Raw genomic sequence first — 14,811 nt, 5'->3', positions numbered from 1 at the left:
AAAGCATCATTTTTTATTTTGACCATTTAAACACCACCCGTTTCTTGGTAAGTTCATGCAGTGGCGAGGAATCATTGCAAAGAGAAATATGAACCTCTAGCATAAACCAAGAAAACCGCATGTCTCATGAATAGATTTGAGTTTCGCCCTCTAAAAGCAAAAATTCACTCTTTTTGCCATTTATTATAAGTATATGTTCCTTAGCTCTTCAAAGACCACTCTCAAGTGCATCTTGTGCTTCCTCATTCTTTAAAGACCACTCTCGAGTGCAGCTTGTGCTTCCTCATTCTTCGAAAACACCAAAATGTCGTTGAAGACACCTGTAAGACCCCTATGATTTTTAAAAATTCGGTTCATTATTCAATTAAAAGTAGTCAGAGCATTTGTGAGACCGAATGGCATAATCAAATACTCATAGAAACCAAAAGATGTAAGAAAGGTTGTTTTGTATACATCTTGAGACATCACTCTCACTTGATGGTAGCCGCTCTTGAGATCCATGCGACTAAAGCACGATAAACCATCCAATTTGTCTAAGATATCATCAATCCTTGGTATGGGAAACCGATTCTTGATGATTATCTTATTTAGTGGCTTGTAATCCACACACATACGAAATGATCCATCGTTCTTCTACACGAGAAGAATGGGTGAGCAAAATGGCGAAGAGCTTGGTCGCACTAAACCCTTCTTAAGAGTTCATCAACGTGCTTCATATTCTCCTCTTGTTGGCAAGCACTCACACAATATGCTGCCAGCCTATTATGAGGCAAACTAGCTCACACCAAATCAATGCAATGATGCTCTAGCCAAGGAGGAGGCATTTCACTTGACAATGCATCTGCAAAGCAATCTCTATACTCACTTAGAAAATTCAGCCTATCATGAGTGAGAGAATCAACATGCACATTGCTATATTCCACATCATCACGTACAAAAACCAAGTACAAAGAAACACTCTTTTTCATCGATTTATTGATTTGCACATGAGATATAACGAGAATAGTATCACCCGATATGCCTGCATCTATAAGATGCTCTCAACCTTTGTACATATAAGAGAGCCTCCTTAAATGTCTTGTAGTTCTTGCGGGTCTCAAGGTGAGTGTGCCACGGTTTGCCAAGCAATAAATCACATCCATTGAGAGACGCAATAAGAAAGTTCTCATGGGGTCGAGGTGGCCCTAGATATGAATTCGCACCTTTTCAATCAGAGAAGTGACCTTCACATCTTTCTCAACAATGCCAAATTATGCATGTATTTCAGGTCATCCCCTGTCTCCCACTTTAGTCCCCAAGGCGGCAGCCATTTGAGTGGAGATGAAGTTGTCACGGGAGAGCAATCATCAAACATAAATAAGGCGGCGTGATCTTTGAGTTGCCCCCATGCTTTGCATACCACTCTATCCTCGCTTGCATGATATGTATTGCCCTACACATTGGACACCATATTTACATGCACTTTGGGTGCTTCTTCCTTCTTGCCCTTGCTACATTTAGGTGATATCTGGTCTTTGCTACCACACACTTAAAGCATTTGCCTTCTCGTATGTACTCCGCTCTTTGTTGCTTAGACAACTCATATATGCTCCTCTTGATCTATGGCTTCTTCTCTTGTACATTTTCAGCTTTCCGAGCACCTTTGGTATTCTTGAAGTCCCTTTTACGTCACGTGTACCCTGCACTGCGGTACATAGTGGCACTGGCATCATCATCATTGCAACATTTGTATAGTAGTAGTACCTTTTTTAAGAACATTTGTCGTACGATGTGACCCATTGTGAGCCCTCACTCCTGGGACAGTCAGGCACGAGCTACGTAGGTCAGTCTCTGAGCCGTAGAAATCAATCTCGAGTCAGTCCTCTTAATCCACTTGGAGAACCCCATCATATAAGTGCATGTGTGGCAGTCAGCCATAGCGTAGGTCTGCAAGTAGAAGCATCATTAGCATGTAGGCATACATGGGCATGAGTAAAAGTATGTACTTGCAGCCTTACATTATGCCATGAGCAGCCCATGCCTTGTGGGCTTTCTTGGACATTACAGCCAATCAAGGATGTAAGACATAGTCAGCAACCCCTAGTGGCGGTATGAAGGACGGCCGCCGACAGCTAAGGGCAAACATATGGGTATGAAGCCTGGCCGACCAGGTTAGAAGGACAAACTTCGATTTATTTGTCGAAAGCAGGCCGACCATCAAAGCACTGGCCGACCAGCATATTAGGGGCTTTTCCATGATTTTCTTGTCCAAAACACTGGCCGACTACAGCCGACTAGCAACCCATACAAGTATATAAGCAGTCCCAAGCCTAGTTTCATAAATCATCGAATCAGAATTCAGTCAAAGAGCTTCTAGAGCTAGTGTGCTTGAGGCCCAGTCTTCTTGCATACAAATAGTCAGAATTCATCCTCTCCAGGCAACATTGAAGCTCTCTTCAGCATTCAGCCAGCATATGTGCACTCCTACAACTATCCTAGACTTGCATCAGTGGCCCAAAAGAGTCTTCTACAGTGCCCTTGGATTGGCGGATTCTCAGCCGACGTCATACGGTCTTCCTTGTCCTTGCGTTGGGTAGTCATAGCTCTTGTTGTTAAGCATCGTACATAAGTTCTCCAAAGAAGTAATACAAACAAATACTCCTGCTTGCAGGAGGTGGGCCTTTAGTGCGTATTTGGAACCCAATGTTGTGTCGTCTACATTCTCTTCTCTCTCTCTACTCACTGATTGGATGCTAAAGATCTCACCAAAGTAAAGGTTTAAAGAAGGCCTTGTTGCATGTTACCACTGTCAACCTCAGTGCATGTAACATTGGTATCGGAGCACCCTACATTGGGGTACACAGTGACAAGCTGGCATCATCATCAGTGCAGCATTTGTACAATAGTAGTACCTTTTTTAGGAACATTTGTCGTCATTGTGAGCCCTCAATCCAAGGACAGTAAGGCACGAGCTACGTAGGTCAGTCTCTGAGCCATACAGGTCAATCTAGAGTCGGTCCTTTTAACCCACTTGGAGAACCCCATCAAATAAGTGCATGTAGCCATCAGCCATAGCATAGGTCTGCAGGTAGAAGCATCATTAGCATGTAGGCATACATGGGCATGAGTAAAAGTGTGTACTTGCGACCTTACATTATGCCATGGGCAGCCCATGCCTCATGGGCACTCTTGGGCAGCCCATACAACAACCAATCCAGGCTGTAAGGCATAGTCGGCAGCCCCTAGTGGGTATGAAGGATGGGCCGACAGCAGCTAAGGGAAAACATATGGGTATCAGGCCGGGCCAACGAGGTTAGAAGGACACTAACTTGGATTTATTTGTCCAAAACAGGCCAACCAGCATATTGGGGGCTTTTCCATGGTTTTCTTGTCCAAAACATTGGCCAACTGCAGTAGCCTCAGCCAAGTAGCGACCCATACAAGTATATAAGCACTCCCAGCCCTAGCCTCATAAATCATCAAATCAGAATTCAGTCAGAGGGGCATTATACTTGGTGGCAGACCAAGAAGACGAGAGAGCAGTGCCGATTTCAACCTTCTTGGTTGATTGAGAGAGAACCTAGAAGAGATGTAGAGATTTTGCAATTTCCAGGCTTTGTGCAGAATCGAAATCAGAATCAAGCGAAATCAGGCTTTGTGCAGAAACAAGAATCAGAATCAGGCAAAATCAGTATCTGTAAAAAAGAAGTTTGAAGGAATGATATACACAGGCGAGACCTGAAATACACAGGCGATGAGAAGGGAGCAGCGTGGAGAGAGAGCGATGGGAGCAACATGAAGAGAGAAAAGAGCACAGCGTGGAGAGAGAGGGAGTGTGGCTGCGTGGAGAGAGAGAAAGAGAGAGATAGAGAGGCAGCAAGAAACCCTCTGCCAGCAGCGGAACCCTAAAACCAACAGCCTACCCCTAAAACGACCTACTGCAGCATATTGAAACCCTAAAACGACTTGCTGCTATACGCTTGCTCGGTGCCAGTAAGGCAAACAACAGGGTGGCGTGCAGAGAGAGAAAGAAAGCACAACCCTTGGCCTGGAATAGACAACATGTGGGCTGCAATATTCCAGATTCCGGCAAGCAAGGAATGCGAGAAGAGCTCAAACACGGCGGTTCAAGTCGGCCTTTTTTCTAATCAGCCTCATGGCTAATCAATCCCCCCCACACCGGGCAAACCATTACTTTCTCAGAAGCTGAGCTTGCAACCCTTTTTGCCAAAATTAAAAAAGACACAAAGACAACCCTCATTGCCAAAGTGTTTGGGTCTCATCCCTCCCATCTCCAGGCCCGTGACTGGGTCCTCGTGGCGTTGCCCTCCAACCTTACTCTGCACTTCAAGGATGTCGGATTACTTGGGAGAGGCTTCTTCCAAGTCGACTTTGATGATGAGGATTCAGCCTCTTTGGTAGTGGAGGGCAGCCCGTTCTCTCTGGGCCCGAGCAAGATGTTCTTCCAACCTTATTCCAGCTACTTCGATCACGTGGCAGAAGATCGGAACAATGTCCCTATCACTCTCAGATTCCCATGTCTTCCTCGTGCATATTGGCCCATGTTGAAGGCCATCGGGTCATTGTTTGGACAGGTCCTTCAAGTGCCGCCCTACCCTACCTTACCGACTTAATCAGCCCAGGCGGTCACTGCCTCAGCGGATGATGTCCCCAAGGTTATGGTGCTCGCTGATTGTGATGAGCCTCTTGATGATTTTGTGTTGCTTCCAGCACCTAAAGGTCTCCTGAAGCAACATATGGAGGTTGCTGGTAAACCTGATCAATGCCGGGTTTGTCGCCAACACGGGCACTTTGCCCGAGATTGCCCTAGAGCTAGGGGCCGTAAGAAGCAGCGCAAACACGCCTCCCCCTCGACACAGCCTATGGCCCAAGCCCGTCCAAAGGTCCATTAGGTGTGGCGGGTCGTGTCACGTGCCCATCCTCCGCGTGGGGACGTTGGGACCCCTCCCTCAGGTCATGCCCAGTAGGGGGCACTATCGTTATTATGCCTGGCAACACCAAATCAGATCACTGTCCAGTTGTTCTTTGTCTCACGCAGCTTGGGACTCAGAATGCCTCCCCTCGTGTTCCGATCCTTGATTCTCTTTATTTGGATGCAGAGACCTCACTTGTGATCAAAGAGATTTGGAGGTCATGTGATGATCCTGACCCTCACCACAGGGTTACCATGGCTCTGGAAAGGACCAGCCAGCACTATCAATCTATTGCATTGACCAAGAAACACGAGATCTTGGCAAAGGAGAGAGCTATCAGACGGAGGATTGCAGCGCTTCAGAGGGAACATGAGAAGTATCCTCATTCTCCTTGGATTTCAGACCTTTTATTTGCAGTCAGAGCTGAGCTGCACAGATGGTCTTGGATAGGCGTTCTGTGTCACCAACCTAGACATTTCCCAGTATGAAAGGGGTCTGGTGGACTCCAGGATGTCTAAATATTTGGAAAGTACAAGCTTTGGGAATGGAGAATTATCCTAGAATACAAAGGACCACACTCCTAAAATTTAGGAGAGTTGCTATTTTTGGACCGACTCGGATGGAAATTCTGTTCACATCATTACATCTCGAATTGAGTAGATACCAAGAGTTGGCAAAGTGCCTATGACAGAATGTCTACCAGTTGGGATATTTTTAGAGATAAAGTTTATGTAAGGACCCATCTCTTAGATTGGGACATGTGGCAAGAAAGTGGACCAAAGTGAGACAAGTGGCTTGACACTTGTTAGAAAGTGGATCAAAGTGAGACAAGTAGCCTCACACTTGTCACTTCAGCTATTGTGTGGCTCTCCACTTGTCATTGTAGTCTTCTCTTGCCATTTTAGCTCATGGGAGGCCCAAATCTATAAATTGGAGCCCTCTCTCTTCATTAATGGAGGCTCTCTTGCTGCACACTAGCGTCTACCACCGTTACAGGCTGCCCTAATGATGGCTACTCTCTTTCTCTCTCTTGAAGGCTGCCCATGAAGAATACCGGCTGTTGGGGACTGTTTCGGAGGCTTCCATTGCAAAGAAATACTTAAGGCAAGGGTATTTAATCATTTTATTATGATTTCTAGCCATTGTACTTGTTGTACAAACCCTTGTACTTTCTATGCCTGCTGTACCAACCACTGTGCCTACTGTACTAGCCCTTGTACCTGCTGTACCAACCCTTGTACCGATTGTACCAACCATTGTACTTGTTATACCAATATTTGTACTTGCTATACCGGCTGTACCAACCACTGTACCTACTGTACCACCGATTGTACTTGCTGTACCAACCATTGTACTTGTCCTCACTAAATGAAGACCTCTGGTTTTTGGGGAAGAATCAGTACCCACACGGAGGTATAGGAATTATATTGTTGGTTCAACATTTCTACAGCCTGTGTTCCGGCTTCGTAGCCTCTTGTTGGGCTGTGTTATGGCATTTGTATATGGATAATCCGGCATCTCCCGTGGGGAGAGAAGGCCCTCAAAGCTTGTACATGAAATTATTCTCCTTGGGTAATAAAATACTCCAAGGGGGGGGGAGGGGGAGGGAGGGAGTCGGCCCATTCCGGCCTCTATGTGGTGTCACATGTGCAAGCTCCATTTTCAGCATTTGTGGATGTTTTGTCCAGCTTTTATGTTTTATGCAAAGTGATGATGGATATGTGTTAAGATTGTGGCCATGTTTAAGTGTTTTAATATGCATTGATGGTATCAACAAGTCTGTCAAAGGCCCTAGTCCCCCCGTCACCCACGAGTTACATTCGTATCAGGATGTCACCAGCCTGGACATTTCCCAGTATGAAAGGGGTCTGGTGGCCTCCAGGATGTCTAAATATTTGGAAAGTAGAGGCTTTGGGGATGGGGGATTATCCTACAATACAAAGGACCACACTCCTAAAATTTAGGAGTAGCTATTTTTGGCCCGACTCTGATGGAAATTTTGTTCGCGTCATTACATCTCGAATTGAGTAGATACCAAGAGTTGGCAAAGTGCCTATGACAGAATGTCTACCAGTTGGGATATTTTTAGAGATAAAGTTTATGGAAAGAGCCATCTCTTAGATTGGGACATGTGGCAAGAAAGTGGACTAAAGTGAGACAAGTGGCCTGACACTTGTTAGAAAGTGGATCAAAGTGAGACAAGTGGCCTCACACTTGTCACTTCAACTATTGTGTGGCTCTCCACTTGTCATTGTAGCCTTCTTTTGCCATTTTAGCTCATGGGAGGCCCAAATCTATAAATTGGAGACCCCTCTCTTCATTAATGGAGGCTCTCTTGCTGCACACTAGCCTCTACCACCGTTACAGGCTGCCCTAATGATGGCTACTCTCTCTCTTGAAGGCTGCCCATGAAGAATACCGGCTGTTGGGGACTGTTTTGGAGGCTTCCATCGCGAAGAAATACTTAAGGCAAGGGTATTTAATCATTTTATTATGATTTCTAGCCATTGTACTTGTTGTACCAACCCTTGTACTTTCTGTACCTGCTGTACCAGCCACTGTACCTATTGTACCAACCATTTTACCTACTGTACTAGCCATGGTACTTGTTGTACCAAGCAACTGAATGGAGAGTTGTAATTGCTGTACCAGCTCTATTGCATGAAGACCTCATGTTGGGCTTTGTTATGGCATTTGTATATGGATAATCCGGCATCTCCCGTGGGGAGAGTAAGGCCCTCAAAGCTTATACATGAAATTATTCTCCTTGGGTAATAAAATACTCCAAGGGGGGGGTTGGCCCATTCCGGCCTCTATGTGGTGTCACATGTGCAAGCTCCATTTTCAGCATTTGTGGATGTTTTGTCCAGCTTTTATGTTTTATGCAAAGTGATGATGGATATGTGTTAAGGCTATGGCCATGTTTAAGTGTTTTAATATGCATTGATGGTATCAACAAGTGTGTCAAAGACCCTAGTCCCCCGGTCACCCGCGAGTTACATTATGAGTTCTTGTTTCACGCTACCGAGGCATTCTAGGTACAAATGGGTGGCAGATGCAACACACAATTCTTCTCCTCACATAGACCTACCGAATCTGTCAGGTGTTTGCAGGACTTGGTGGAAGTGATTCAGACTGAACCAAATACGGTGAGGAGTATTGCCTCAGATTTTTATCAAATTTTGTTGTCTGCAGAGACACCCTCTCCGCACAAAGATGTTGCACAGTAGAAAATTTGGGAGTGCATGCCCAAACTCATTACAGATGATACGTGTTCCTCTCTGGATGCTCCTTTCTCGAAGGATGGATGAGGCTGGCTTTGCTGGCTCTCCCAAAAGGAAAATGCCTTGGAGATGATGGTCTCTCCACATCTTTCTTTATTCAATTTTGGGATCACATTGGGGATGAGATCACTCTTGCCTTGCAAGAGATGTGGTGTACAGGTATGATGCCACCCCATCTTACAAAGGGCTTTATCCACCTTATCCCAAAAGGTGGGGATGAGACCAACCTCAAGCAATGGAGGCCGATTACGTTATTAGGTTCTGCATATAAAATCCTAGCTAAGGCTCTGAGCATGAGGCTGCAACCAGTCCTCCAAAGGATCATTCATGACACACAGAATGGCTTTCTCCAAGGAAGGAGTATTTTTTATAACATTTTTTCATTTTGGGAAGCTGTTGAGTGGACTAAAGCTAGCCACCAACCCCTTGCCATCCTTCTGTTGGATTTTGAAAAAGCATACGACAAAGTGGATTGGGTTTTTTGGAAGGCACAATGGCACATACCGGATTCTCCCAGGATTGGATCAGAGGGGATCTTTCCTTTATAGCGAGGCCCATAGCACGGTTTTGGCCTGTGGTGGGGGGACGGAGTGAGCCCTTTCAGATTTCTCGCTTGGTGCGGCAGGGTTGTCCCCTTGCTCTCCTACTTTTTCTCATTGTGGCAGAGGCCATGAGCAAATTTCTTCGGGCCCCCCAGGTGTCACGGGTCTCAAATTGCCTTTATGCATAGAGGATGAGCTTGTGGATTCAGAGTTAGCAGATGACACCGCGATGTTTCTGGAGGCTTCACATGTTTGTCTTTGTGCTTTTCGGACAGCCCTAGATATGTTTTGTTTGGCTGCAAGTGCCAACATTAATTGGCACAAGTCTGTCGGATTTTGGGTCAATGCCTCCCCACAGATAGATTGGGGCTTAGATGTGGGGTTTACTTGGATTGAGAGAGGATGTACTGCCAGGTACCTTGGCTATCAAGTTGGCATGGGCATTTCCCTAGCATAGCAGTTTGCACCTGTAGTCATGAGCATTAAGACCAAACTTCAGCATTTGATCAACAGGAAGCTTGATCTGGCACCCAGAGTGTTGGTGGTTAACCAAGTGCTGCTGGCCACAGCCTGGTTCATCACCTCGTGTTGGGTTTTTCATAGAGGGTGCATTGGCCAACTTCGCCCCCTCATTAGAAACTTTTTGTGGTCAGGGTTGGATGGCACTACACACACCCGGGCTAGAGTTATCTGGGAAACCATTATCAGACCTAAGCATGAGGGGGGATTGAATATCTTTGACCCGGAGGTGCAATGTAAGGCATTGCTTTGCAAGTTGATTGTTCGAGGATTTCTTCCTTGCACTAAGCCTTGGAAGGACTTTCTCATGCAGCAGGTTATGAGATGCACTCCAGTCAAGGGTGCCGACTGTCTCTACAGCTCATGGTTCATCTTTTCTGAGGCAGATCACTGCCCCCCCTCCTCCCCTCTGGTTAGGTCCCTTCTTCGGGCCTGGGAGTGCATGAGATGTCTTCTAGTTCATATACCTCATCGATCAGTTGAGGAGGCTTATAGACAGCCCATTTTGTAGAATGATTTGATCGTGGATGAACATGATAGATCTCTTGGCGCTACCACACATATCCATTGGGCCGCTTGGGAGATGTTTTTTCCTTCTGTCTTGGAGTGGAAGAGGTTTAAGAGCCTTACGGAGGATCAGAGGGTTGGCCTTACTCAGCACTTGAGGGAAGCTAGTCGTCGAAGGATTATGCAAATTGATGCAGCCATACCCAACCATTGGGTTGCAGGGACTTTTCTAGATGGATCTCCTCACTTGTGGTTTGGGGTTTTTTCAAGGACCGGGGTTCCTCTGCAGATTATGGGTCTCCCCTCACCAGGTAAGGGTGAGGTATCATTTTTCTTTTCTGTTCACGATGGGTGGTGCAGGATATGGTTGAGGGCCCGATGGTTCGGCCCATGAGAGCCGTTGTCAGAGCAGGGAAGCACTTTTATATTGACTTGTGAGGAATGCCAGGCAGCTTGTCTTGGGACAGATTCATAGAGTCCCTACCCTTAGACCTCATTGGGAGTCCTATGGTCTTACCTCTGACATTCAGAGGAGTTTCTGGCAGAGGCTGTGGCACTCTTACAGGAAGGCACAAATCTCCTCATTCTTTTGGATTTTCACTACATGGTGGAGATCGCTCTTGGCCCAACTTGCCCAAGATGTGCAAGAGCTTCAGAGACAGTTTATCACTGCCTATGGGAATGCAGGGAAGCACAAGGATTTGGACCATGGTAGCACACCTATTTGCCAGGATTAGCAAGGATGCCTACATATCTTTTGGTGCTATCGTTTGGGCCCCGAGCTTAGGTATGAGGGGGACAACAAGAGTCACGTCATTTTGATCAGGCAAGGAGTTTCTCAACGGGGTTGCCTTCGGGATTTGCCAGATTCAAGATACCCCCCATGGGAATCTGAGGTCCACAGGAGAGGCAGCCAAAGTCTGGCATCGAGGCCCCTCTTTCTGCCAGAACATGCTTCCGAACACCATTCGCACTCTACAGCACCCATAACACACGTGGAAATTTTCATCCTCATCCGTTTCTTAAAGCATCCAGCGCCTTCTAACATTAAAATGTTTTATCAAGGGGCAGTCTGAAGGATCCTTGGCTACATAATGGACATAGGTTCGGAGGTCCACTTATTGACCTGTACAAAACTCTCAGAACTAGCTTTGATAATATATCATCTCCTCGGTGTCCAGCCCTTGGGGTCCAGAACCAAAGACAAAAGTGTTCCTGGAAACCCAAACCTCCCACAAACACGCAGACCTTATAAAAAAGAATAGGCAGTTTCTTTCCTCCACAGTGCAACCGAGATAGGTAGACTCCAAAAACATTCTTCCCCCATCTACAGATTTAGTCCAGAAGCCCCTTGTTGCAGGACACACCCAGAATCCATGCCAAAAAACCTCTGTAGCAGACCTACATCTCGGGCACCTTTCAAAAGCTATATTTCAGATCTGGCCGACCAAACTCTGGGATTGTTCATTCTTAACCTCCGTCACTTGTAGAACTCACAGAAATCATGACCCTGTTTCATCATTATGTTGTAAATGCAGTTCTGGTAGCATCCAAGGGGCCCCCTACTGCCATCTCCAGTCATTAACCCACTTTCGCCATAAAAGGCAGTATTGACAAGAGGCAGTCCATATCATGCCCAATGCACACTTCAACTCACCTTTGTCGAATTTTGAGCATCCAAACATCACAGTGATCTGGTCCATCTCTCTCCAACCCAGCAAGGGGCTATTCCACGCATGGACAACGCAACGAATTCCCCTGTTATTAAGTGTCCTACTTTTATCCTATCTGAGGGGAAAGTTGTCTACTTTTCCTTGAAAGTTGTCTACTTTTCCTTGAAAGCAGCAACTGATCACATCTGCCTTACCGCCATGCTGCTCCACTCTACCCCTAGTACATCCCCCATAATTTTTAGTCTTCTTTAGTTTCACCATGCAAGGCTTTCTGGCAATTTAAAAGTGGGTACTATTCATGCTAGCATCCATCTTGCAAAAAAAATTGTTACTAAAATGTGCAAGCCATTTCAAATTGAATTGCAAAGTAAAACCACAAACTCATAGGATAATGTTGCAATCTCACCTTTTCTAATCACTGGAGACGCTGTCATGCCAAATATCCTTGGCCTAGCACATACATCAACTTTGAAATAGTATTCCTAAGCACCCAAAACAAAAAAAAAAAAACTTATAAGTTCATAGACTACAACTTCTTAGAATTTTTATTAGAAAATCCTCTACCCAAGAAATGGCCAAAAAAAGTGGGTTTTACACACATTCCTTTAGATTTCAAGTTATCAAAAAAAAGTGTCCCCAAATTACAGTTATTTTGTAGAAAGAAAGAAAGAAAGAAAGATTTTATTAACGTCTTCCAAAAGACCGAACTCGGCCGATGAGACAAATCGGAGTACCTGTATGGGGTATCCTCTGTCATCCCAACAAAATGAAAAAGCACTGAATAAAAAAAAGCTGAATCTGGGTGTGGAGGGGATGGAGCTCTACTACTAGGAGAATGCAAAGCTATATGCATGGAGTATACAATCATGATATGCAACCTAGCTAGCTCCATCCTGTACCATACTGGGGGTATAAAATGGTATACATCAGTGAAGGGGGTGTCCACAGCTCCCTGAAGAACATGCCTGGGTGTGCTCTGAAGCGAGCCAGTCGCTCCGCACCCTCTCTGTGAAACTGAGCTCTGATCTCTGTCATCTCTCTCTGGTATAGGCGTGGTGTCCGAAAGCCAGGTGTCCTCTGTCTCCTGCGGGCTCTAAGTGTCTCTGCTCTCTGGAGAGTAATTCCCTGCCGTGTAGGGGCTGGGAGGGGTATGGATCTCTGAAAAAATGTAGTAATCTGTGTCTGTCGCCCCCCCTCTGGAGCTGTCTGAGCCTGTAATAATGTCTCTTTGTGGCGCTGTATGTCTAGAATGTATCTCCCCAGTATGCGCTGGTCTGCTGCCTCAAAGATCTGGCGTAGGGAATGTGGCTCTCTGAATATAATGGGATATCTCTCTCTGATGTGATTCTCTCCTCCCCATCCCCCCCTCTCTCTTCTTGTCGTTGAACAAAAGCTCGAACCTCTTCTTACATAATAACTTTAGTGTGCATCACATGATGCCTTCCATGCATCACTCTACTCAAAAACAACCTTTAGAATTGTTATATGTCACAATTTGGCTCCATGAACAACAAGCTATCCTTTAATAAATGCAAAGAGAGATTCTCACTAGATCTTCCTATGCATTTGGGCACCAGTTTCACTCATGAATCACTCTCAGCATGTCCAGTGTTTGGGATTTGCTGATATGATTAGTAGTCCTATGACATGGTATTTCCAGAGGGATGGGAGCTTTCCTAGTATGATCATTAGCACTTCTGGCAGTGCTAGTGTGACTAGTAGGCCAGGAGGTGTGACGAGTATTACTGGGGACGCTAGTGCTCGCAGTCATCTAGTATGACTAGATTCCTGGGTGAGATACATGGCTTGAGAACGGGGATTTCCAATGTATATTTGCATATGCATTTCATTTTGTGAATGTAGGGAGATAAAAGATTTATTAGATGCATGACCTGTTTTCCTGCCCTGCATGCTTGCTTATGTCCGGTCTTGTAGCGTTGCGGATGCCTAGAACCATTGACTACGAGTGCAAACGAAGGCCCAAGAAATGACACACATGGCCATCATTGCTTTTTGGTTACCATCTTTTGTTGGATAAATTAAAACCCACGTCCAGAAAAGTTGGGCAATTAAAGTCTTTCCTTGTTATAGAACTTTTGGGGTTTGGGTTCCCATTGGGGTGTTCACACCCATTTTTAATGTGGGTGTGAACACTCCACCTTATAAAATTTACCAAAGTCCTAAACATAGATTTTTGGGACTTTCGATGGCCAGTTTTGGCACCTATAAAAAGCCAATCACTAATCAACAAGTGAAGGCATCCACACAACGGGGGGCAACAGGCATGCAGGGGGGAGCTCCAGCTCTCAATTACCGCAGGTCTCTTCTTTTGAAGGTCAAAAAAGAGATCCAATGCATGTGGCCTCCAAGCAAGTCCTGGAAGGCATGCAGCTATCACCTTCCTGAACTCTATCCAAGAGTCCCAATCAGCCCGCTCAATAGAAAGGCAGATTTCCTATGCAGGAGCTTTATTGTCACCAACAAAACAAAACCCCCTGCTACCCTCCAAAATGAATGGACAGCAGACCAGCTGCCACAGGATTATCCAACTAAAAGAACCTAACTCATAAAGAACAGCTTTGTGAGTTGGAATATCATCTCACAACTGTAGAGACCCACCCACGAGGAAGTAGATATTTACCATGCTGAGGGATTTTTCAGGCAACCTCCACTGGACAATTACACATGAAAAAGAAAGTTGTTAGCTAATTTCTGATAAAGTTGAGGCCCATGTTGTAAAGGAGAGTGTAATCAGGGATAGCGAGAGCTGGAGCTCTCCTGCACGTCTGTTGCACCCCCCTTTCCTTGGAGCAGATTGGCGCTGCCCGACCCTACCCCGTCCCGCCTCCCCCACCCCTTTGCCACTGTCTCCCCACGCCGCCTATCGCCGCCTCCCTTCACCTCGCCTTGCCTCCTTCGCCCCTTCACAGCGTTTCTGCCCCGTCACCCCTGCCCTTTGGCAACCAGTGCCTTCTCCCTTCCCAACGCCTTGCTGCTGCCCCTGCCCTGTGTGCCAGCCGCCCTCACCCATTTCCACCTTCGCCCTCCCCCCACCCCCCACCCCGACCCCCCCCACCCCGCAGCCCCCTCGCCGCCCCTTGCTGCTTCAAGCTTCCTTCTCCAACCCCTGCCCGTCTGTAGCACCCCCCTTTCCTTGGCGCAGATTCGCACTGCCCACCCCTACGCCCATCACTTTTACACTGCCTCACCCTTTTTTTCCACTGTGCCTATACCGCCCATCGCCACCCTCTTGCTGCCTCTTTTCTCGCCTCACCTCCTCCTTCCCCCCTTCACACCGTTTCTGCCCCATCACCCCTGCCCTTTGGCAACCAGTGCCTTCTCCCTTCCCAAGACCTTGCTGCTGCCCCCGCCC

General features: G+C 46.4%; 1 protein-coding gene across 2 annotated transcripts in view; it reads right to left on the bottom strand.

The window, feature by feature from the left end:
* Window positions 1-14,811, bottom strand: part of LOC147633617 (endoribonuclease Dicer homolog 4-like) — a 156,892-nt gene that overhangs the window by 88,177 nt on the left and 53,904 nt on the right. For both annotated transcript variants that reach the window (XM_086806748.1, XM_086806749.1), the window contains one exon: window positions 11,845-11,920. In XM_086806748.1, the coding sequence (XP_086662874.1) occupies window positions 11,845-11,920 (76 nt within the window). The remainder of the gene's footprint in view (window positions 1-11,844; window positions 11,921-14,811) is intronic.

Source organism: Cibotium barometz, chromosome 12 (genome assembly GCF_041138505.1).
Source record: "Cibotium barometz isolate CiBa-2024 chromosome 12, ASM4113850v1, whole genome shotgun sequence".
Taxonomy (NCBI): domain Eukaryota; kingdom Viridiplantae; phylum Streptophyta; class Polypodiopsida; order Cyatheales; family Cibotiaceae; genus Cibotium; species Cibotium barometz.
This window is presented reverse-complemented; position numbering and strand designations above follow the sequence as displayed.